Source organism: Schistocerca gregaria, chromosome 6, assembly GCF_023897955.1.
Source record: "Schistocerca gregaria isolate iqSchGreg1 chromosome 6, iqSchGreg1.2, whole genome shotgun sequence".
Lineage (NCBI taxonomy): Eukaryota > Metazoa > Arthropoda > Insecta > Orthoptera > Acrididae > Schistocerca > Schistocerca gregaria.
In genome coordinates this window covers 262,299,673-262,326,737 of record NC_064925.1, presented here as the reverse complement: position 1 = coordinate 262,326,737, position 27,065 = coordinate 262,299,673, and the positions used below count along the sequence as shown (strand labels likewise).

At 43.0% G+C, this 27,065-nt stretch overlaps 1 protein-coding gene across 4 annotated transcripts in view; it reads left to right on the top strand.

Moving 5' to 3' along the window:
- The window catches only part of LOC126279011 (protein FAM110B), a 1,155,794-nt gene that overhangs the window by 473,364 nt on the left and 655,365 nt on the right, over positions 1-27,065 (top strand). For all 4 annotated transcript variants that reach the window (XM_049979391.1, XM_049979392.1, XM_049979394.1 and 1 more), the window contains one exon: positions 16,626-16,733. In XM_049979391.1, coding sequence (XP_049835348.1) covers positions 16,631-16,733 — 103 coding nt within the window. In that variant the 5' untranslated portion in view covers positions 16,626-16,630. The remainder of the gene's footprint in view (positions 1-16,625; positions 16,734-27,065) is intronic.

Genomic DNA, 27,065 nt, shown 5'->3' with positions numbered 1-27,065 from the left:
TCTGGAATTAAATTTTTATTTATCCAAATTAGAAACCATTCCTAATATAATAATTGCTAGGTGCAGTCGAACAGTCACTAAAGTTTCTTTACTATTATAACACAGTCCAGTGTACTAATTACAATGAGAAATGATGGTGTGTTCGCTGTCGACAAAGCACCAATTCTTCCGATGCCGTACAAAGTTTGTTGGTGATCCTTGCTGGACGACAAGTAAGTCACTTGGCGATGAGATGTGCTTCTCATCTGAATTTTGTGTCAGCCTTACTCCCGGTTTTCAGTATCCTACGAAATTAACTGTAACAAACTGAGTCTTGTGTGTTATCTTACGGTCCTTAGCAATAAAAGTTCCGTAACGACACCCCAAACTGATCTTTGAAGTAGATTTGCTACCTTCAGAACGTTTCCAGTTCACTATTGTATCTGATGCGAGAGATGACACCAGTTTGGCAGAGAACACATAGGAGAAATGCCTACGCGTCGATAAGCAAAGGTAATCTGAGGAAGTTCGAGTCGATGTCGGAGTACACATAATCAGCTGTCCCCGTCGAGGTATATCGTCAACACCTGTCGGCAGCTGAGGGTTTCAATTAATTATTATTTATTCTAGAGGAGCTGCACGGTCCTCATGGTATCTGTTCTTTTGAGAACAATTACTGTCTTCATATATAGTTAAAGGCTATCCGGCCATTGACCTTCGTGTGTACGAATGCGCACAGTTTGCCCGAACTCTTACGGGAATCGTCACCTTGGTTGGCGCGAGTTGAATGGATGGGCAAATATCTATTCGGTACATTACGGATGTAGATTGTGGACAGTTTGGAATGTGGGGCTCAGAGGAAACGTGATAAGTCCCTGCAGTTGCGCTATTCATCTGTGTCCACGGGCCGGCCAGAGTGGCCTTGCGGTTCTAGGCGCTACAGTCTGGAGCCGAGCGACCACTACGGTCGCAGGTTCAAATCCTTCCTCGGGCATGGATATGTGTGATGTCCTTAGGTTAGTTAGGTTTAATTATTTCTAAGTTCTAGGCGACTGATGACCTCAGAAGTTAAGTCGCATAGTGCTCAGAGCCATTTGTGTCCTCGGTGGCTCACTTCAACAGAATGGGTATAGGCTAGGAACTGGATTCCTCGTAGAGAGGGAATGGGTTCGGTCACGTTCCCAAGCCTAACCTCACCTGCAAGTCACACATGAAAAATAACTCAGCAGTACAGCAGATGCAAGAAAATGACGGCAAACATCTGGTGTCTGATATAAAGGAAGACCTTGAACTCCCTAGGGTGCGTTTAGAAGGCTGGAACTGGCAAAAATAGCAAGGCAATGAAGGATTTTACGATATCACTGTTCGGGACTGTTCTTCTGTCCACGTAACTTACCCTGGAAGGAACACACATCAAGGATTTACTGAATGATTAATTTGGGTCTTGGAAATGATGTTGAGGAACCTCAGACTGCAGAAGAAGAAAATGTGCTGCTGAACTGCCACCAGTGGAAGGTGGCAGTGAAGGTGCTAATGTGCTACTGCTTAGGACTGAATATGACTCCTCATTCTTTGAATGCTGTAATTTATGACTGCAATTATCTGTCGTCTTATTTATGTCATTTCATTGTAGCTATTTTTATTACTGTTTTTGTGGAATAAAAAAAGTGGTTAGGAAGGGAAAAAAAGATGGATAGAGCGTCTGCACATGTAAGCAGGAGATCCCAGGTTCGAGTCCCGGTCAGGGCTCACATTTTCAGCTGCCGCATCGAGGTATATCATCAACACCTTGTAAGTAGGCTGTTTAGGTTTTTTTATTTGTAACACCACCTCTGTATGAAAATCACTGGCTGTGCTGTGTGCAGTCTGTGGCTGGTTGGCATTGTTGTAATACTCGCCATTGTAGCGTTGGGCAGCTGGATGTGAACAGCGCGTAGCGTTGCGCAGACCAAACCACTGTAGACAAACTCCTCACTGAGAATTTCAGAATTCACATGCGATCATACAAGGTAGAACCACCTCACCTGCCCCCACCACAACCAGCCCATTGCGCAAAGTGCTTTAGCTTCGAGCACTCTACCGACAAATGTTCCCAATCACCAAAATGCGCCAGATGCGCGGGGAACCATTACGCAAGTGAATGCAGCTCAAAAGAAGTAAAAGTCAAATGCGCAAATTGCGAAGGCGATCATCATCCAATGGACCCTAAATGCCCGAAAAGGCCACCAGCCCCTGCTAACCTAGAATCAACGCAAACGGTGAAGTGCATCGACAAACCCACAAAACATGAACCAGTAACAACCACAAGTGACCAATTCGTCAAAACTGACGACCTGATCAGAGCCATCACGACAGCAATGATAAACATCCTTCCAGACAGGAAAGCAAAAGTCGTGGAAGCAATGAGAGAGGTATCAAAGTCCTTCCTGGGCAGAAAACTAGAACCGGTACCGATCGGAAACAAACTGCACTTCCACCTGCAGAGTACAAAGACTACAGAAGAATCCCGCTACAACAAAGGCAGCAAAGAAGCACCAGAAACATCCGAACACACCAGAAAACAACAAACACCCAAGGAAGACACAACGTCAGTCACTTACAATCAAGAACCGAAAGCACAGCCACCCACCACACGCAAAGAGAACAGTCAAAAACAGATACCAGCTGTGCAAGAAGTACAGTCCCAAAAACCAATGCCTTCGCACCTATAAACCAGAGGGTACAACAAAAAGAACACAGAACCAGTATGGATGACACGGGTCAAGAGGACTTAAACATGGGCTTCGTAAACGCCAATGGCTTCAGAACGAAGCACCCATTACTGGAAAGGTTAGTCACGAAAGAAAATCTAGCTATCTTAGGAGTGCTGGAAACGAGGACTGTCAACTACCCACTCCGTATACAAGACTATATAACACACGAACTAAAAGCAATTCCAGTACCGAGAAGCTCCCCAAAGGGCGGCGTGGCGGTATTCCATAACAAGAAAACACCAGCCATTAAGATCGATCTGCCTCCGAAATTCTCGAATATCCAAGCCATACATCTTCAACTTCAAACCCGCTCAAATAAATTCTTACATCTAATAACGATTTAAAAACCACCTGATGAAGAAATTCCAATTGACTTCTTAAACTATATCAAAAAATTAGGCGACTTCATCATCATGGGGGACTTCAATGCCAGATCTGAAACTTTCGGCGACTCAAGATCCAACAGGAACGGAATAGCTCTAACAATACACCTGGATGACATCAATAACGGAGTTAGACTACCCTACAACAAGACCACGTTTATAGGACACCAAGGAACATCCATCCCTGATCATATCATCTGCGCAAAAACCATATATAGACACCTCAGCCCCCCATGGGCGGGAGATAGCATAGGGTCAGATCACCTGCCATTAATCATACGCACGCACCTGATGAGCGCACCACACCACAGGAAAGATAGAAAAACCATCATAGACATGAAAAACCTAAACATCCCAAATTACGAAAACGAACTAAGGGAAAGATTACCAACGACTAGAAACATTGCAAACATTGAACACCTAGAAGAGTACAACAAAGAAATCATACAAGCAATCACCAAAGCGACAGAAAACAATGCTCCAACCAAAATCATTAAACCAAATGCGGACCGCATACCGCAGAGAATATTAAACACGATAAAAGAAAAAAGGCGAATATACAACCTTTTCAAAAGAACAACGGATTGCGAGTACAAGAGAGAATGGAACAGACTAAACAACTTGGTAAAGCAACAACTGAAAGAATTCAGAGCTGACAAATGGGGAATAATAAGCAAAAACCTAGATCACAAACAAGTAAACAGATACTGGCACACGTTCAGGAAAATCACAGGTGCAGATCATAAACAGGATCCACCCCTCTATCAGGATGGTAACATTATCACCGACGACAGAGAAAAGGCCAACCTATTCAGAGCAGTCCTCAACGAAATTCACAGCTTCCCAACCGACCCTAACTTTGACCTAACGCACGAAAAAGAAATCACAATAGAATACGAAAAATTGCTTAAAACACTAAATACACCAACAGAAGCCGAAGCCTCACTCACAGAGGAAATCACAAGCACAGAAGTGGAGGAAGCATTACTAATAGGAAAAAACAGCGCGCCAGGCAAAGATGGGATTAAAAGAAACCAGCTACGTCTAGCCCCCAGAGAAGCAATGATAACTAGCCTCAAGACCCTCTACAACGCAGCGCTGACGTTAGGCGATATCCCTATGCAGTGGAAGGAAGCAAAAATTGTAATGCTTCCCAAACCGGGGAAACCACCAAACGACCCGCGATCGTACCGCCCTATCACCTTGCTTCCAGTACTAGGAAAAATTTTCGAAACCATAATCAAAAACAGATTAAGCAACTTCGCAGACAAAACTCAAGTAATACCTGCCTGCCAATCAGGCTTCAGAAAATTCCACTCCACGATAGACCCCATAGTACAACTATGCAGCGGCGTCATCAAAGGCCTAAACATACTGGACTGCGCCGCTGCGATATTCTTAGACATAGAAAGGGCGTTCGACAAAGTGTGGCACAAAGGCCTATATTATAAACTTCTCAAAATTGGCGTACCAACGAAGATAACCACACTTCTGTCGAACATTTTAGAAAACCGCCCATCCAGAGTAATCGTCAACGGCGCAGAGTCGGACCCTTTCACGCCAAAAGCGGGTGTCCCACAGGGAGCCATCATCTCTCCCCTGCTGTATACACTATACACAGCAGACATCCCACTCACGAACAAATGGAACGAGGGCCTAACGCTATACGCTGACGACACGGCTTACTGGTGCCATGCACCAACAATACAAGAAACCAACAGGCAAGCGCAAGAATACCTAATTCAACTGCAAAAATGGCTCACCCAATGGAAAATAAAACCCAACGCAAGCAAAACGCAGCTAATCCTCATTAAACATAGACATGCTCGCACCCGTCAGCAAAACCCAGAAAACTGCAAATTACAACTATGGGGACAGACTATCAAGGCGACAGACAAGGCTAGATACCTGGGCATCACCCTAGACAAGTACATGTCATGGGAGCCACACACAAGAGACATCACAACAAGAGCGAAAACGAGAGGGAACCTACTTCGCCTACTCAGAGGCAGAACAAACGGAGCGAAAACAGAAACAATTATCTACACATATAAAACGTTTATTCGCCCCATACTGGAATATGCTGCTCCAGTATGGATGACCAACAAAACAGCTACAAGGAAAATAATGGCGACAGAAAGAAAAATATTAAGGATAGCAGGCAACATGAATCCCAGGACAGGAAACGAATTAGTATACCAAAACGCAAAAGTAAAACCTGTAAAGAAAAGATGGCTGGAATTAACTGCCAAAATTGGCTCCAACAGACTACAGAATAAAACAGCAACAACAGAAATCCTGCTAAGAGACTACACAACACTGAACTATCCGAAAACAAAATATCCATACCCACCAATAACAATCAAAACTAGCATGAAGGCTACAGACATGAATGCAGCAGCCCACTTCACGAACAATGACATACAAGAGGACACGATAACACACCTGCAAGACGACGGACCAGAAGAAGAAGATGAAACATAAATCAAGAACACAACACATTCTGAAGCAAAATCAAAGAAAACACTCTACAATGAAACAGCATACAGAAGACTACACAGATCCTTGCTGAGGTTTTAGGGAGGTTTCCCTCAGCACTTGGGCAAATGCCAGGATCTCATCACCCTCCCACGCGACAAGCGATCAAATAAGAGTTGAAACTCGAAATATAATGAACAGAAAAATATCATTCCCCATTCTTCCAAATAAAATGTGCCACCACAGCATAACTTAAGATAATATAAGGCACCAAAGAGCAATAGGCTCTCCATGTGCCCGCCTCACCCCTTCTGGGAGAGGAATGAAAGATGAAAAAAAAAAAAAAAAAGTTGGAGGCTAGCCGCCAGCAGTGGTGGATGTGAGGAGACAAATGGAGGAGTTTTGAAATTTGTAAGAATGGATGTCATGAACTGCTATATATATTATGACTATTAAGGTAGATACATTGTTTGTTCTCTATTAAAATCTTTCATTCGCTAACTATGCCTATCAGTAGTTAGAGCCATCCGTAATTTGAATCTTTTGGTTAGCTGGCAGTAGTGGCGCTCGCTGTATTGCAGTAGTTCGAGTAACGAAGATTTTTGGTGAGGTAAGTGATTTGTGAAAGGTATAGGTTAATGTTAGTCAGGGCCATTCTTTTGTAGGGATTTTTAAAAGTCAGATTGCGTTGCGCTAAGACATATTGTGTGTCAGTTTAAGCACAGTCTTGTATAATTTTTCCCAGGGGACGTTTCAACCTGTCGGCAGCTGAGGATGTCAATTAGTTATCATTTAATCTGAGAGAGGTTTATCTTTTCCTTGCAGTCTCGGGGAAAACGCAGGCTTAATGTTTCTGTACAGCCCCCATGTCACCTTCCACGGACTCGTGGCTATTCTAAGATCCGCGGAAGTTTAGTGATCGAGTGGATCCTCGATGTGCAGCAGGAGTAGCCAGCCACAGGCAGGGGTGTTGCGAGGAAGCCTACATTTCCGGCGCGTTTCCATTCGACCGCCTCTGACTGCTCTCCGGACCCCCCCCCCCCCCCCCCTACTTTCATCAAGGTCGTCACAACCGAGATGCCGACACAGCAACGCTGGTTTCCGTAGGACGCAGCATAACATCCTGTACACGGACAGGGGCAGCCTCCGGGGAGCGTGAAGCAAGCCGCTAGCCAGGGGGAAGTGTCAGTCGGCGCTCCAGGAGCTCCCGCAACTTGACGTGCATCTACGAGCGCAGGGTGCTTTCACAAGTAATTGCGTAAGACGTGCGCTTACTCTCTTTGCCATAGAAGGATTCTTCAACTTTTAATATGAAAGAGTATGGTGCATATTGGTTAGATGACGATAAATTGCACTTTAGGATAGGTAAAGTAACCATAGAGGCAATTCTGACATTGCCGTTGATAATGGAAGCAAAACTCAGGAGAAATCCAGACACGTTCATAGGATTTCGACCTGTAGAAAGCGTTCGACAGTATAAAATGGTGAAAGTTGTTCGAAATTCTGAGAAAAGTGGGGGTAAGCTATAGGGAAAACCGGTAATACACAATCTGTACAAGAACCAAGAGGGAACAATAAGAGTGGGAGACCAAGATCGCTCGGATTAAAAAGGCTATACGACAGGGATGTAGTCTTTCGCTGTTCACTCTATACATCGGAGAGGCAATGACGGAAATAAAATAAAGGTTCAAGAGTGGGATTAAAATGACATTGCGAACCTCGGTGAAAGTGAAGAAGAATTACAACATTTGTGGAATGGAATTAACAGTCTAATGAGTAGAGAATACGCATTGCGAGTCAATCTATGAAAAAAATGATTCAAATGGCTTTGGGCACTATGGAACTTAACATTTGAGGTCATCAGTCCCTTAGAACTTAGAATTACGTAAACCTAACTAACCTAATTACATCACACACATCCATGCCCGAGGCAGGATTCGAACCTGCGCCCGTAGCGGTCGCGCGGTTCCAAATTGTAGCTGCTAGAACCGCTCTTTCACCCCTGCCGGCTTGAATTTGTAGCGTAATAGAAAAATGCTGCACATATCCTGAGGTATAGGTTTAAGTAATCTCCCTAGTACTGTATTACATGAAGGTTAAATGGTATAACACACGACCTTGATTATGGCAGGTAACATTACAAAGAAACTGCACATCTAGTACATCGTACCAAGAATTAGCCACTCTGTAATTTTTACATAGCTATGTCTGTGTTGTGGTTGGTACATATACTGACATTATTAAAATGTGTAACAACTCGTATTTTATTAACATAAACGGAATACGTAGCAGACAGCCTCTTGTCATAAAATGTCCAGTGCTTGCTGCAGAAACATAAAACTGGCACAGTGGTTATTTGTTAGAAGATGTCATAGAAAATACTGAAAAAAAATATTTTTGATGGCTTCTAGTTGATCATTTAATATTCTGACGGGCAGTCCTTTATGATCATTTAATATTCTGATGGGCAGTCTTTTATTATTGCAATAAATCTGCAGGTTTTTTTAATATAGTTTTCTATGTTTCGGGACTCTATGCAACACTTCCATATTTTGTTTGATATCTGTGATTTTATATTTCGTATTCTTCATGAGTAGTTCAGATACCGATTTAATTTGCGAATTACTATGCTCTCGTCTTGTCTTTTGAATGTAAAATTTATTGTTATCACCAGATTCTAGTTTAATTATACTTATGAGTCTTTGTACTTATTCTTACTATCGGTTGTGTGGTGGTTTGATCTTAAGTGCCTTACACGCCGTTTAAAATGAATTTTCACTGTTTAGAACATGCCCAGCTTGCGTAAAAAGATATGTTACTGTGTACTGCGATATAATAAGCATCTGTGAGCGATATTTGTATGTACATGGCGTTTTGCACAATGTGTATTATATTTTTAAATATTTTAGTTATGACAAACGTTTGGGAAAGTGCTGTTTTTTAGCCGCATGCAATTAATACTGACTCACATTCGGTGTCGAGAGTGTATAATAAACGTACACATGCGTTTTTGAGGATTTATCGCCATAACCTTCTTCTACTACTTCAGCCCCTTCCTCTTTCTTCCTCTTGTCTTTCTTCGTCCCTCTTCCTTCTTTCATTTCCCCACCCGGCGAAGTGACGCAGTTCCTAAGACATTGGATTCGCGCGCGATCAACCAGAATTAAGTTGCCCGTGCAGTTCCTAAATCCCTTAAGAAAACTGCTGTGTTGGCTTTTCGGAAAGTTCTTGTCCCGTTTCCTGCCTCGACATTATCCGAAACATGCTTGTGGCTGAACTCGAATGATCTTGTCATCTATGAGATGTAAAGCAATTACTTTCTTTCCTCCCCATTCTTCTATCGTTCGTCCATAGCTTCCTTTCCTTCTTCTTCAGTCCTTTTCCTTTTATCGTCTTTTCAGGTTGTTCTTATTTGTGAGGAACTGTAGATAGTCAGTCTGTTTTTATTATTCGCCGTATTAAACATTCAGAAACAAGGGAATGCGCCATAATACTCTTCAAATTCCACTTGTTTATCACAGATCACTCAGTCAAAATCCTATCGCCAAGGGAAATTTAAATGCGTGTGACAAACTGCGTCTTTTAACAGTGAAACAAAGCACCAAACGAAGAGAACGATGGAATGGTGCTTGATTGTTGCCTGTCTGGATAGGGAGAAACATGCAACTCTCTATCTCTAACACACCAGTAACAAAAAGGATATTAAACAACATGTAATAAATAATATAAATAATTGGCAGTGCCTTACCCCTTACCATAGTAGCAAATGTAAGCATTACTAACGAGGTTGTCTCAAAACCAGTTTCCAAAAAGACGGCTACATTAGTCCGCCCTAGACTATTTTTACTGAATTTGGACAGTTGTTATTAACGTCGCACTTATGATGGTGAATGCCTTTTGTCATGTAGATTCAAAATTTGAAATATCATTTCTCATTGTGTACCACATAGTCCCAGCAATCCCCCCTTGCACTAAGTTTGATAAATTATCAACTTCGATAGCTTATTAGATGTTCAAATGTTCAAATGTGTGTGAATTCCTAGACTTACACATTGGATTGGGGAGAAGAGAAGTTTGTGGCACAACTTGACTAGAAGAAGGGACATGTTTTGAGGCATCAAGGGATCACAAATTTAGCATTGGAGGGCAGCGTGGAGGGTAAAAATCGTAGAGGGAGACCGAGAGATGAGTACACTAAGCAGATTCAGAAGGATGTAGGTTGCAGTAGGTACTGGGAGATGAAGCAGCTTGCACAGGATAGAGTAGCATGGAGAGCTGCATCAAACCAGTCTCAGGACTGAAGACAACAACAACAACAACAACACATTACTTAAACTAACTTATGCTAAGAACAACACACACACCCATGCCCGAGGAAGGAATCGAATCGAACCTCCGGCGGGAGACGCCGCGCAGTCCGTGACAGGACGCCTCAAACCGTGCGGCACCTAATTAGATCATCGAATCATTGTTTCTCTACTCTTCCTGAGTAATTCACCATTTAATCAGCAACATACCTCTTTCATCTTTACAACTTCTAAATACATACTGATATAAATGTGAACATAAATGAAATTCAAACGTCATGCTTCTACATCTACATCTACATCCATACTCCGCAAGCCACCTGACGGTGTGTGGCAGAGGGTACTTTGAGTACCTCTATCGGTTCTCCCTTATATTCCAGTCTTGTGTTGTTCGTGGGATGAAAGATTGTCGGTATGCTTTTGTGTGGACTCTAATCTCTCTTCGCGAGATATACGTAGGAGGGAGCAATATACTGCTTGACTCCTCGGTGAAGGTATATTCTCGAAACTCCAACGAAAGCCTGTACCGAGCTACTGAGTGTCTCTCCTGCAAAGTATTCCACTGGAGTTTATCTATCATCTCCGAAACGCTTTCGCGATTAGTAAATGATCCTGTAACTAAGCGCGCTGCTCTCCGTTGGATCTTCTCTCTCTCTTCTATCAATTTTATCTGGAACTGATCCCTTGTGAGCAATATTCAAGCAGTGGGCGAACAAGTGTACTGTAACCTACTTCCTTTGTTTTCGAATTGCATTTCCTTATGATTCTTCCAATGAATCTCAGTCTGGCGTCTGCTTTATCGAATTTTATGTGGCCATTCCATTTTAAATCACTCCTAATGCCCACTCCCAGATAATTTATGGAATTAACTGCTTCCAGTTGCTGACCTGCTATATTGTAGCTAAATGATAAACGATCTTTCTTTCTATGTATGCGCAGCACATTACACTTGTCTCCATTGAGATTCAATTGCCATTCCCTGCACCATGCGTCAATTCGTTGCAGATTCTCCAGCATTTCAGTACAATTTTTCATTATTACAGCCTCTCGATATACGAAAGCATCATCCGCAAAAAGCCTTAGTGAATTTCCGATTGTTATCCACAAGGTCATTTATACATATTGTGAATAGCAACGGTCCTACGACACTCCCCTGTGGTACATCTGAAATCACTCTTACTTCGGAAGACTTCTCTCCATTGAGAATGACATGCTGCGTTCTGTTATCTAGGAACTCTTCAATCCAATTACACAATTGGTGTGATAGTCCATATGCTCTTACTTTGCCCATTAAACGACTGTGGGGACCTGTATCGAATGCCTTGCGTAAGTCAAGAAACACGGCATCTACCTGAGAACCCGTGTCTATAGGCGTCTATAGCCCTCAGAGTCTCGTGGACGAATAGCGCAAGCTGCGTTTCACACTATCGTCTTTTTCGATACCCATGCTGATTTCTACAGAGTAGATTTCTAGTTTCCAGGAAAGTCATTATACTCGAACATAATACGTGTTCCAAAATTCTACAACTGATCGATGTTAGAGATATGGGTCTATAGTTCTGCACATCTGTTCGATGTACATGCTTCAGACATGATTCGTACACCATACGTCTTACATCCTATATAAACTTCCATGAACCGATTCATAACTACCTACCTCAACTCAACATCTCAAATACATATTCCTTCGTCATCCATTAGACACTCAACGCTCCATTAACAGAAATTTGTGTAGTAATGTTTTATCTTTATGTGACGTTAGTGAACTGTTATTTATACACGGCGCGTATGTAGACAATGTAGTCCTTTTTCATGTTGGTTTTACAGGTGCTTGACAATGGCAAGTAGTCGAAATTAGCTAATCGCACGATTAAATAAAAATCGCCTACTACGGACCATGTTTACATTTATTAAACATCTGGTGGCTGTGGATCCCCACAAATAAAATTTTTTTAACGCTGCACACATTATAAACCTGATAAACTTCATAACACCACTTCTCTCTATATCTCAGTATTACTTGCAATTTCATAGCATCACAACACCACTTCTCTCTATATCACAGTATTGTTTGCAAAGACCAAATTTGACAAGTATAAGCCACTACACACATCTTCCTATTGACAATACCCATCAGCTGTTGTTTAGCTACAATTCTATACAGTTTGCTTACTGTTTCATTTTCACGAGAAACTTTCAACAGCCTAGCTCGCATAGAATATTTCTTTATTAAAGACAACCGCTTTCGACAGACTTTGGTGTAATCTTCAGGTCTTAAAAATCTTAATACCTCGACCTGTATTAGGAAAAACTACATTTATCTTTACGTAAGGCGATGAGGGCCTCTTACAAGATCTTTCTATTAAAGTCTATAATTTCAGAGTTATCAGGAGGCACAAAGCACAAAGGTCAAGAGTAGCTGCTCGGAACAAAAGTAAGATAAAAGAACATCTGGAAAAGCTTGAAAACCATTTTTCATAAATTGCAATAATACCTATGACATAAATCAGTTTTCTATTTTATAAAAAGAATCAATGATTTTTTACTGTGAAGACAAATATGGACAAAGGTTTGTACGAATTCATATAACAGACAGTCGAATCACATCATTCTCAGATTGTAGATAGCGTAACTGCTAGGTATTAGTCTTTTTTTGACAGTTCATATAATTTTATCGATGGTTTGCACCACAAAAACTCAAACTAGCCAATATTTGAAGTGTGTCACAGTATTATTTACATTTTAAAGTAATATAAAAGGACAGGTACTTTTGGGCTTACAAACTAGAGAATATATCGTATAATGTTGAATTAAGGCAATCTTGTTTCTGCTACAGATTAAAGCTAAGGCATAATTTGCAAATTAGCTCGCGCCAGTGCCATCTCTATGTGTTTTTAAACACCCAGGGGTAAATGCTAAGCATTAAAACTAGCTGTAGAATGCAAAGCAGCTTTCATGAAAGCTCACGAGTCTTACATCAGGCTAAGTAGCGGCTTTTTGCAGCTGCCGCTTCTGATGCTATGGAATTCTCAAGATATTGCCTCGGCACCTAGCCAGATCGTTACTTTCTACGACTTGGCAACTGACCAGCGCAATTTCTGTGCAAATTTTCTTTCCAATAGCATGCCAGATGCGCTTAATATGTCTCTTATCAAGGAGACCACTGGCCGTCTGATTTGACTTTTAGTTTGAGTAAACTTGATGCAGTATTCCAATTTAAGTGTCGTACTTATATGGCTTCATGGTTCTGACTAGTTCAATTCTGTGACAGTATAGGCAAGAAAATAATGTTATTTACTGTTATTATTGGCACTTTCCTGGCGTAAAGAGCGTTCTGTAAGGGTCGAAGTTCGCAACCGGATGACACAGACATCGTGCCGCGATATTTCGGCTGACAATCACACAGTCGTCTTCAGGTGAGCTTCACTCTGGTGTTTGCTCGTGCACGTCGCTGACTTTATACCAAAAATTGATGCGGTGGTGCACGCACGTGGGTGGGTACCTCTGCATAAAAAAAAGGTTCAAATGGCTCTGAGTACTATGGTCATCAGTCCCCTATAACTTAGAACTACTTAAACCTAACTAACCTAAGGACATCACACAACACCCAGCCATCACGAGGCAGAGAAAATCCCTGACCCCGCCGTGAATCGAACTCGGGAACCCGGGCGTGTCCTCTGCATCACCGCCCACTGTTGAGTTAACACTGTCTGTGGAATATTGTTCCATCTGAGGGGAGCAGGCGCATGCGCAACTGTGATATTCCATGCACGCCCTTGGATGAATTATGGGACCGTCGAGTTTAAATTCAGTGGTCAAAATAATAAAATCAATTGTCGCTAGATGTGTTATTAGCTGTAATGATTTTTGTCTTTCTGAAGCTATTGAAGGAGGAACCAAGTCTCCTGCCGTATCAAGTTGAAAGCGACTATCAAGATTAATAAGATCTTCCGCCAAACGCATTTCCAAAGGTTCAGAAATAATTGCATCTCAGAAGGCTCTCGTGAAGACCATGATTTTCGTAGGAGAGAGGTCCACATGATATCTTGTAAAGATAGAGTGCTCGTCTATTGCTGGCTTACTAGGCTACACAAACACCTTGATAGATCACAAAAAAATACCAGCTGGTCATATTTTATTATTTAAAGCTAGTAATCTTTGGTGAATGAATCTATAAATAGGATTCTTGGTGAAGCAACCCTTCTGGAATTCGAACTTCGTTGCGCTAAGTAAATTTTTCCTACTTAAACATGAAAATACTCTTGAGAACATTAGTTTTTCACACATTTTTGAAAAAACGGGAGTAAGGAAATTAAACGATTGTTATTTAAGCCATTTCTTTACAGGAAACGTGCTCCACGCAGTCCTGCGATCAACGAGTACTGTAGCCCCTCCATCGTCATTAAGAAATAGGTGGGGGGCCATGTGAAGGTTGTGTAAATGAAGAAATCGATCTTGAGGGAAATCGTAGGACTTGAGTTCTTATATTCCTTGTCGATTTATAGATCAGTTACATCAAGCCGCAGATCATCGCAAACTGAGTACTGGAAGCTTTTTCATTTTCCCCTTCAGCTGTGTTACGGACCCGGATTTTTTCCCCCAAAATTAGCGGCGCTCCACCTGTAGACACACAAACTCATAAATTCAGTAAGAAAGCTACATTTTCCATATCTTCTTCAAGGCTGCTACGAATGTCACATCTGTATGCCTGCGATAACTGCACTTTCAAGTCGCAAGGGGTAGCCGCGCGGTCTCCGACATCTTGTCACGGTCCGAGCGGCTCCCTAGGTCGGAGGTTCGAGTCCTCCCTCGGGCATGGGTGCGTGTGTCGTTCTTAGCGTAATCTAGTTTAAGTTAGATTAAATAGTGTGTAAGCTTAGGTACCGATGACCTAAGCACTTTTGGTCCCATAAGACCTTACCACAAATTTTCCAAATTTTTTGCACTTTCAATTGTTTTTCTTGAAGTGTGTGGTAACCTTCAGCGTATGAGACAGCTTCCGCTCGATCCTACAAGGGCCTCAGAAAAGAATGTTCGTGCAACGGATGGTGTTCGCTGTAAGCTTGTAGATATTTTTGTGTGTCTGGAAAAGTTGCTAGTTCTAATGGTGCATTGCATATATGACTAACGATATTAATTATTGAGTTTGAAAATTTTTTCAGGAGTTCTTGATTTTAGCCTTTGGGCAGCAGGGTGAATAACATATAGGGTAGCGTTCGGACAGGTCGAAATCCAGTTACTGTTAGCAGAATATGGAATTGGTGGGTTCAGGAGGGTAATACGGGACGCCGTGCTGGATCTCAACGGCCTGGTATCACTAGCAGTCGAGATGACAGGCATCTTATCCGCATGGCTGTAACGCATCTTGCAGTCACGTCTCGATCCCTGAGTCAACAGACGGAGACGTTTGCAAGACAACAACCATCTGCACAAATAGTTCGACGACGTTTGCAGCAGCATGGACTATCAGCTCGGAGACCATGGTTGCTGTTGCCCTTGACGGTGCATCACAGGAGCGCCTGCCATGGTGTACTCAACGACGAACCTGGGTGTACGAATGGCAAAACGTCATTTTTTCGGATGAATCGAGGTTCTGTTTACAGCATCATGATGGTCGCATCCGTGTTTGGCGACATCGCGGTGAACGCACATTGGAAGCGTGTATTAGTCATCGCCATTATGACGTATCACCTGGCGTGATGGTGTTGGTGCCATTGGTTACACGTCTCGGTCACCTCTTGTTCGCATAGACGGCACTTTAAACAATGGACGTTACATTTCAGATGTGTTACGACCCGTGGCTCTGTCCTTCATTCCATCCCTGCGAAACCCTACATTTCAGCAGGATAATGGACGACCGCACGTTGCAAGTCCTGTACGGGTTTTTCTGGATACAGAAAATGTTCGACTGCTGCCCTGGCCAGCACATTCTTCAGGTCTCTCACCAATTGAATACGTCTGGTCAATGGTGGCCGTCTAACTGGCTCGTCACAATACGCCATTCACTACTCTTGATGAAGTGTGGTATCGTGTTGAAGCTGCATGGACAGCTGTACCTTACACAACGCCATCCAAGCTCTGTTTGACTCAATGCCCAGGCGTATCAAGGCTGTTATTACGGCCAGAGGTGGTTGTTTTGGGTACTGATTTTTCAGGGTCTATTCACCGAAATTGCGTCAAAATGTAATCACATGTCAGTTCTAGTATAATATATTTGTCCAACGAATACCCGTTTATCATCTGCATTTCTTCTTGGTGTAGCAATTTTGATGGCCAACTGTGTAAAATGAACATTATGCTTTTCTCACTTTGGCCTTTTCTGCCCACGTCCCGTTCCGAATCCGTTACATATTGACATTTTCCTAAAAGTTATGCAGAGCCACATTTGCACCTGGAGCCCAGAACTAGAAGTAATTTTTTCCAGCGTCAATGGGTTCAGCATTAATGTACTATCTACCGAGTATCGCTGCCATACCATACTTACAGCCCACACTGGACTTCAGTGAGTAGTACTTTAATTATTAACACACCATACCATTGCCGTTGTTTCTACCATTTTCGATGTAGCATCTCAACGTGAGCCTACAACGTCGCAGAGGGTATTTTCACCACTGGCTTTAGCGTTGGTTTAGCCGCAATGCCGCTTTTACGTCAGTTCTTTGCTAGCTGAGCTACACATGGACACTAACGACGCGTGCTACTTGTTGCTTCTTTGTTTTTTTTAGGAAGTATGGCGGCCACGACGGTGCGCATGCCGTCTCGCAGCCAGACGCCACTGAAGACGCTCAACAGGGGGACCGGCTTCCTGCGGGCGCACCGCTCCGTCACCACAGGTGAGTACAGTCTGTCGGCTCAACGCCAGCTGCGCATTCTACTCTCTGCCTTTCAGCGACTGTCAAAACACTGACAACGAGACGGCACGACCGTGGGGTCCGGGATTTGTTTGAAATTTTGTGTGGTGAAAGAGGACGCCTAACACCTCACGTGGTTAAAATACACTCCTGGAAATGGAAAAAAGAACACATTGACACCGGTGTGTCAGACCCACCATACTTGCTCCGGACACTGCGAGAGGGCTGTACAAGCAATGATCACACGCACGGCACAGCGGACACACCAGGAACCGCGGTGTTGGCCATCGAATGGCACTAGCTGCGCAGCATTTGTGCACCGCCGCCGTCAGTGTCAGCCAGTTTGCTGTGGCATACGGAGCTCCATCGCAGTCTTTAACACTGGTAGCATGCCGCGACAGCGTGGACGTGAACCGTATGTGCAGTTGACGGACTTTGAGCGAGGGCGTATAGTGGGCATGCGGGAGGCCGGGTGGACGTACCGCCGAATTGCTCAACACGTGGGGCGTGAGGTCTCCACAGTACATTGATGTTGTCGCCAGTGGTCGGCGGAAGGTGCACGTGCCCGTCGACCTGGGACCGGACCGCAGCGACGCACGGATGCACGCCAAGACCGTAGGATCCTACGCAGTGCCGTAGGGGACCGCACCGCCACTTCCCAGCGAATTAGGGACACTGTTGCTCCTGGGGTATCGGCGAGGACCATTCGCAACCGTCTCCATGAAGCTGGGCTACGGTCCCGCACACCGTTAGGCCGTCTTCCGCTCACGCCCTAACATCGTGCAGCCCGCCTGCAGTGGTGTCGCGACAGGGGTGAATGGAGGGACGAATGGAGACGTGTCGTCTTCAGCGATGAGAGTCGCTTCTGCCTTGGTGCCAACGATGGTCGTATGCGTGTTTGGCGCCGTGCAGGTGAGCGCCACAATCAGGACTGCATACGACCGAGGCACACAGGGCCAACACCTGGCATCATGGTGTGGGGAGCGATCTCCTATACTGGCCGTACACCTCTGGTGATCGTCGAGGGGACACTGAATAGTGCACGGTACATCCAAACCGTCATCGAACCCATCGTTCTACCATTCCTAGACCGGCTGTTCCAACAGGAGAATGCACGTCCGCATGTATCCCGTGCCACCCAACGTGCTCTAGAAGGTATAAGTCAACTACCCTGGCCAGCAAGATCTCCGGATCTGTCCCCCATTGAGCATGTTTGGGACTGGATGAAGCGTCGTCTCACGCGGTGTGCACGTCCAGCACGAACGCTGGTCCAACTGAGGCGCCAGGTGGGAATGGCATGGCAAGCCGTTCCACAGGACTACATCCAGCATCTCTACGATCGTCTCCATGGGAGAATAGCAGCCTGCATTGCTGCGAAAGGTGGATATACACTGTACTAGTGCCGACATTGTGCATGCTCTGTTGCCTGTGTCTATGTGGGTGTGGTTCTGTCAGTGTGATCATGTGATGTATCTGACCCCAGGAATGTGTCAATGAAGTTTCCCCTTCCTGGGACAATGAATTCACGGTGTTCTTATTTCAATTTCTAGGAGTGTATTAGGACGCACTACCCGGAAAATCCCGGGAAAAGTCGATCCAAAGTTTCTTAGGTGCCTTATGAGTATAAAATGTTAGCCCACTGCCGAGCCGCCGTCTGGCCTACATGGTTAGCGGTCGGACGCTTACCCCAGAGGTCTCGGGTTCGATTCCTTCTCTGCCACTTTTTTTTCTTCTGTTTCATTTTCTTTTGTTATTCCACCAATTAATTAGAAAGTTTCCGAAACCTAGATTATCTTTAACAAATTAGATACATTATTGAATAAAAATTATTTTCTTTTTGTCCAACAACACAATTCATGGCGGTAGGTTTTCCATTTTTCATCGTAAAGTGTATAAGAAGAATCATTGGGTTTTTAATCAGAATAACAAATTCGATTGGGAAACATTCAGATTTTATACACATAATAATTATAAACAAGAACCGCAGTGGTAATTATCGTAAAAACAAACAAAGCAATAATTTTTGCGACATCTCGCGCAACATATAAAAGCGAATTTTTTACAATCACAGGGCGTTTGCAATAACTCTGTACAAAAACATGCCCCATTAACATTTACGAAAATATTTTGAGTTTATGATAATTTTGAGGCAAACCAAGCATATTGAACCATGTCTCGGAATGTTGGTGACGATAACTGAACGTGAATTATAGAATGAATTTTTATACAGTCTTCCCGGGAATTAATTTCACGACTCTCCTGTAACAATGCGCTTCAGTTTTGCAAGCAACGGAAGAAAAAGAAAGTGCCGAATTAGGAATCGAACCCGAGACCTCTGGGGTAAGGGTCCGACAGCTAACCATGTAGGCTAGACGGCGGCTGGGCAATTGACTAACATTTTAAACTCATAAGGCACCTAAGAAACTTTGGATCGATTTTTCTCGGGGTTTTCCGAGTAGTGCGTTCTAATATTTTAACCAAGTGAGGTGTTAGGCGTCCTCTTTCACCACACAATATTTCGGACAAATCCCGGACCTCACGGTCGTGCCGTCTCCTTGTCAGATCTACAGGGTGGCTGAATAGTCGGTTACTATTTGTAACTGTGAATATTTCAGAAAGTGTACAACATACTACGGCATCATTTCTACTGAATACATTATAAGGGTGAACCATTTGGTTATCAAGTTACATTTCAATGTACGCACACTCAGTCTTCTAGGAACAGAATCTACGGCTTCTCTTGGCACATCATCTGGGGCATTTACGAACACTTAATAGATATTTTGTTCAAGACTGTTGATATCTTTTGGTTTTAACTTGTACTCTTGTTCCTCAGCCCAACCCCAAAGGAAGAAGTCGAACGGCGTTGGACAAGGGCAGCGCGCAGGCCATTCTGCCGGTCCCGGTCGGCCAGTCCGTCTGCCAGGGAAATTATCACCAATCATTTTCTCACTGGTATTGCATAGTGGGGCGGAGCTCCATCTTTATGAACAGTTCAATTTCCCTAATCTTGAATCATGGGCTATACATGCATTCCAAGTGTCGTGCACCATTCATGGTGTCACCCAGCAAATATGGGCCAGTGAATCTGTTTGGCGTCATCCCACACCAGGCGATTAGCACCGGCCTTGACTGCGTTTTACATCCGTTATATTTGGATCCAAATTTGATCAATAAGGACAACTGTGACGGTTCACAAAATCTCCAGCTTGAACTACCGCTTCAGGAGACCATAGTATATTGTCGTACGGTTCGAGATAACCATCACCCCACCCAACCACAATCTCACAGAATTCTATTCTGCTGTCGTAGTCCTCATCGGACAGTTGTTGCACGGAATTTGCCCTCCAAGGTCGAAAAAATAACTCATTTTTAAAATAGTCATTAGCGTGCGACGTGACAATCTCGTTTCCCTAGCAACTTGTGTTGTTGACTTCGAAGGACTCTGTTCAAAGATGAACTGAGCACATTCACATTGCCCCAGTGTTGAGGGCTTTTCAGATCGAATTGCATGTCTCACACTAATAGTTAACATTAAATTTTTTGACAGTTTTTTATTGTCTTAGGATTGCACTCCTACCTCGCTCTTGCGTCCACTATCTGTGAACTTGGCACCACCAGCAGCCAAACATGGCGTCAATCTTAGTTCTGTCTTCTATTGTTACTACACCAACCAAGTTTTTATCTTTTTGAAATCATACATGGTGATCTTACATTAACCAATGTTATTACACGCCTGCAGAGTCGTATCTAGATGTATCACGGATCCCATATCACTCCAACTGCACACCATTACAGAGCCTCCGCCAACTTGAACAGTCGCCTGCTGACATGCAGGGTACATGGATTCGTCAGGTTGTCTCCATACCCGTACACGTCCATTCGATCCGCGCAATACAGATTGCAACGAGACCCGTCCAACGAGGCAAAATGTTTCCAGCCATCAACAATCCAACGTCTGTTTTGACGGGTCCAGGCGAGGCGTAAAGCTGTGTGTCGTGTAAAGGGTACACGAGATGACCTTCGGCTGCGAAAGCCCATATCAAAATCGTTGCATGCTGACACTTGATGGCCCAGCATTGAAATCTGCAGCAATATGCGAAAGGGTTGCTGTTCTGTCACGTTGAACGATTCTCTTCTGTCGTCGTTGGTCCCCTTCTTGCAGGATCTTTGTCCGGCAGCAGTGATGCCGGAGTTTTGATGTTTTACCAGATTCCTGATTTTCAGGGACGCTCGTGAATTGGTCGCACGGGAAAAACCCTACTTCATCGCTACCTCGGAGATCCTAATTCCCATCGCTCGTGCGCCGACTATAACATCACGTTCAAACACACTTAAATCTTCATAACCAGCCATTATAGCAGAAGTAACCGATCCAACAACTGCGCCAGATACTTGTCTTATATTAGGCGTTGCCGACCGCAGCGCCATTTTCTGCCTGTTTACATACCCCTATATTAGAATACGCATGTCTATACCAGTATCTTTTGCACTTCACTGTAGATCCTTAAAGCGTTTGTTAGATGACTCGAGTAACCAAACCTGAACTGTTTTTCCTTATCAAAATTATAAATTATACAGGAATTCGTATACCTACTTTAGTTTTAGATGAAGTGAAGTTTACGTCTTAGACAGCAGACTTTAGTGCATCTTGTCGAAAGTGAACTCTTTATAGAATCAGTCAAGCGCTTGCAACAAACTGAATTTACGCACTGCACTGTGAGACTCAAAATGTGGGGAACACCCAGGACGTAAGCTCCTAACTTCGTTGGGCGGTAAGCGGCACGCCGGATCCCCAAGCTGCTAGTTTCTTTAATAAACACTCGAAGCTGCTACGCCAGCCTACTGATTAAGCTGTAGGGGCGAGCCACGGAATTCCTGAATTGCTGTTTTCACGTCTCGCGCTGCACTCTCTGAATGCTAATGTCGTACGTCGCCGGCGTGTCGTGTCGGTTCTGAACGCCGTTTCACGCTCTGCTGTCGCTTGTAGACTGGCTCCCTTTCCAAAACGAGCCGATCGCGGTGGGCCTCGCCCATAAAATTGGAGGTAGCATGTCGGCTGGTTGATTTGGAGGAGGGCATCAAACAGTGAGGTCATCGGATTAGGCAAGAATGGGGAAGGAAGTCGGCCGTGCCGTTTCAGAGGAACCATCCCAGCATTTTCCTGAAGCGGTTTAGGGAAATCATGGAAAAACCTAAATTAGGATGGTCGAACGCAGGTTTGAATCGTAGTCCTCTGGAATCACGTACCTTGTTGGTAGTATTGATAGTGACTGTTGTCTGAGAAGTTACTCTCTGCCTTATGGTTTATTGTATCGGCCCTCTCATTCTGCATCATTACTTTGTCTGGCGTCAATGATATGCAGAAAAATCAAATACGGAAAAAAAATTCAGGTACCTCCCGACATTGCTGCACTTATTGTTGTGAATATTTTTATATTTTATTTATTGCTATATTTAACTTCATACTATTAGAGCTATCAGGTTCTCCCTTGCATTTATCCAGGCATTCTACATATTTTGCATCATATATGCGGGAGTTGGACAAAGACATGCAAACACCACAAGTGTAGCCTAGTACGAGTAGGAATGCCACTGGCTTTGAGACCAGCTTCCAGTCATATCGGAATTGGTAAATACAGGATCTGTGTAGTTTTGTAGGGAATCATATACCTTTCTTCCTGCAAAACAGTGGTAAATTTAGGTAACGCTGAAGGAGGTGAATAGTGATCATCTGAGGAAGGTGAATAGTGATCATGCATCCTTATCTTCAGAGCAGAGCACGAAGTGTCAATAACATTGAGATCTGGCGCCTCTGGTGGCAGGGCAGACGACAACCCATCCTCGTGCTCGGAAAACCAGTCCTCAACCATATGAGCTGTGGGAATAGAGCCCTTTTGTCTTGGAATACAGCGTCGCTATTGGGGGACAAACGTTGTACCATGCAATGGCCCTGATGAACCAAAACGGTCGCATAATCGTTTTTGTAGTAATCCGATCTTGTAGCGTACCCATGATGCCCGTGGAGTACCACGATATGGTTGCCCAAATCATCAACGAACCCCAACTATGTTTCACTCTTGGGACGTAACTTTGGCCAGAAGTTGGAAACAGTGTGAAACAAGGTTCATCTGGCCAAATTACTTTCTTCCATTGCTTCATAGTCCAGGTTTTATGGCTCCGGCACCAAATTTTCCTACGGGCGTTTGCGTCACTCATGAGTGGTTTTGGAATTTCCATCTCGTCCTGGAATTCTCTAATTATGGACCTCCCTTCGTGTTGCTTTGGTGGTGACACGGTTCGCGAGAGCGACCTTCAGTTGTGCAGTGACTTTTGCAGGTGTCGTGTTCTTATTCTTCGTCACAATCCTCTTCAGTACCTATCCATCACGATTACGCGCCACACAGTTTTGCCCGCGTTGTGACTTAGTGGACGATGTTTCTCCGCTTTCCCTGTACGCGGTGTAAATCTTTAATACGGTGCCTCTTGAAACACCAAACACTACGGCGACCTCGGCCACACAAGCACACTCCATACGAGCTCCAACGATTTGCCCTCGTGCGAATTCGTGTATCTCCGACGTAACGCACTCACAACTAGACAAAACGTAGTTCTGACCTCGGCTAACACTTGCGACTTATTGAGGACGTCGCACAGATGCCGTTAGTTATCAAACATGCAGTGTTCAAACATGCATTTCTGGCGACGTGTGCCCCCACCCTCCGATATTATGTGAACCACGTTATGAATTGCATTTCAAATAAAGGACACCGTTCAAGAAATACAATAGTGCAGATAAACACAGGGTTTACATTCGTTTACGAGAAATACAGCAATAACTACAGATCAAGGTAAGGTAGGATTAAACTATGAGCGCTAGCAGGTATGGAGATGACTAAGTGGGAGAGAAACGTGATCGTCACAAAAACGCTGTTCATAGAGATAGGGGAAAACGAAGTGATGTCACTGACTGAGGAATGAAAAAAACAATTGTAATTTGGAAAAGATGAGAGCATTTGTTTTACGCTTTGACAGAGGAAATACTAGCGTTACACGTTAATCATTACACTAGGTGAAATAAATTATTTCCTCAGTCGTACCCCAAACTACGAGCTGTGAGCCATAACATATTTCTGTGGATGTTGAGAGAAACCTGCCATTCTCTGAATGATATTATGCGCCTGATGTGCCTGTACTACCATCAAAAATTAGAAATGAGTGCCAAATTCTCTCGTAGGCAGATTTTTGTAATAATTAAACTATTGGAGATAAATGAAGTTCCTTATTTCAGAATTTCAGAATAAAATTCAGTCGTCAATTACTCAATTAGGAAATTTATTTCGCTTTACCGGTTTCAAGAGATTCATCTGTCCCCTTCAGAAGTCTACAAAATGTGAGGTATTATAAATAATTACAATTTGGACTTACATGTATGTAAAGTATAAGTGTATTACAAAAACTTACATTATATTATTATTTATTAATTATTCATTAATTATTATTAATAAATAAGTAATGTGAGGCAATACTGACCCTATGAATTATCTTGGAAGATAAGTCAAGGAAAGGCAAAGCTACATTTATAGCATTTGTAGACTCAGAGAAAACTTTTGACAATCTTGATTGAAATGCTGTCTTTGAAATTTGAAGGTAGCAGAGGTAAAGTACAAGGAGAGAAACGCTGTTTACAACATGGCAGTTGTAAGAATCCAGGAGCTTGAAAATGAGGCAGTGGTTGAAAAGGGAGTGAGACAGGGTTTAGCCTATCCCCAATGTAAGGTGCACAAGCAGTAAATGAAATTGAAGAGGAATTTGAAGTAGGAATTAAAGTTCAGGGAGAAAAAATAAGAACTTTGAACTTTACTGATGACATTGTAACTCTGACAGAGACAGTAAAGGACTTGGAAGAGCAGCTGAACTGCACGGACAACGTCTTGAAAGGAGGATATAAGATGAACATCAGAGACACTTGAAGTAGTAGATGAGTTTTCTTATTTGGACAGGAAAATAATTGGTGGTGGCCGAAGAAGAGAGTATATGAAATGTAGACTGGCAATGGCAAGAAAAGCATTTCTGAAGAAGAGAAATTTTTTAACGTCGAACATAGGGTTAATTGTTAGGAAGTCTTTTCTAGAGTCTTGTCTAGAGCGCAACCTATATGGAAGTAAAACATGGACTACAAACAGTTTAGATAAAAAGAGAGAAGCCCTCGAAATGTGGTGCTACAGAAGAATGTTGAAGAGTAGATGGGTCGAGCGCGTAACTAATGAGGAAGTACTGAATAGAATTGGGGAGACAAGAAACTTGTGGCACAGCGTGACCAAAAGAAGTGATCGGTTGATAAGACGCATTGGCTCTGAGCACTATGGGACTTAACATCTTAGGTCATCAGTCCCATAAAACTTAGAACTACTTAAACCTAACTAATCTAAGGACATCACACACATCCATGCCCGAGGCAGGATTCAAACCTGCGACCGTAGCAGTCCCGCTGTTCCGAACTGAAGCGCCTAGAACCGCACGACCACCGCGGCCGGGATATATAAATACAGATTGGTAATTTACAGTAAGTGCGAGTGTATTAAAAAGGATATAAAAAGTATAACATAGGTTTATAAAAGGAAGTTGTGTATAATAAATACGAAAAACATGATCTTTGGTGCACATAAGCTATTGCTGAAATTAATGCCGAAACGGTATTGGGTAATTTTCATCATTTCATAAGAAAGAGACGCTGTACAATCAAAATAGTGTCTATTTTTCGATGCTAGCTGATCTTTCAACAAATCCTTTGAATTTAAGCAGGAACTTTTTAATACTGCGAGCTCTTCAAAAAGGTTCATTTTGTTGTCGTAGTCAGCTACATATATTTCCGCATTAAGTAAAAATGGAGGAGGAAGAGTGTGTTTCTCGACTTTGAGATGTTCTGTGAAAGGTGACTTACATGAAAGCAAGCGCTTAAAAAACGGGCCTTAAATGCCCTCAATGTCTGTCCTACATAAGAACTTCAACGTATATTACACTGAATTTTTACACCCTAGATTTGAGAAATTTGTCATTTGTAGGTTTTTCATTATGTACAAAATGCAACTTGGTTTTATTATTGAGGGTAAAGGACACAGATATGTCATATTTTTTAAATAAATTCGGTATACGATATGCAATGTCACATATAAATTGGATTGTGAGCTATTTGTTAATTGTACGGTTACCTAAATATTATGCAGTGTTAACATAAAATTGCAATATCCCAGGGGTAACAGCTTGAGAAGTGTATTCACAGAGTATGGAATGAAGATGCTACCTGTTCACTTCTGGGTCCTTAATAACACAATTAATAATGTTGCACTAATGTAGTGGTTGGTCTATCAGTTTCTAAATAGATATTTTTCAACAGAATGTGAGGACTTGTCCAGAATGAACTTTTTCACCATACTTTGAATATTAGCTTTTATATGTCAGACATTCAATATCAATTGCGATCATAGGTATTACTATTCCTTTTGGACTCCAATGGATTACTGACAATACATTTCACGAGAGAAAATGTGTAGTCTCATGCTGTAGTGAAAGTAAACAGCATGATTCACCTCCCGCCCTGACAACCCTTTTCCTCCAATACCTCTCTCGTACCTTTCAAACTTTCTTAAATAATTGTCTACAGTGTGTGAGCACCAAAAATTAATCTTACGCCTGCAGTTGTGCAATGGAGATTTTATTTCTTAAAGAATTTATGAATGAAAATAAGCAAAGCATGTTGGTTTACTGGTTTGTCTATCTCCAAGGCTTGAAATAACACGAAGTGCAAAAATCGATGACCCGAGTTGTTGAAGCTTTATGTGCCTATTTACACATCGCTTTTATCGTAGAAGAAGAGTTCGCGGATCTGTCGCGTGCCTAAATCCATTGCCCCAACCCAGCTGCTGCATGTGCACGGCGTGTTGTACTGAAGGCAAGCCGAATGCGATGTCACACGAATGCCGCCGTGAGAAACCGAAGCTTTCACTCACACGTCTGGCTTCGAGCAATAAAAACGTCCGCGCACTTCATACATCCTGCGGCGTCCTGACGAAGAGAGTCTTTGAAGAAAGAATGCGGAATATGTTAACCTGACACAAAGAGCACGTCAGTGTTTTAATAAACAATATTAACTGATGCTGTGCCTTTTTGATATCAGAAGTGAAGATTGTCACAGCAGGAGCAAACGAGGTACAGCATTAAACCAAATATGGTGTACGACGATGAATGTAGGAAGCGATGGAGGAAATTAAAAAGAAGATAAAAATTCTGCATTTACAGAGAAAGACATGTCAT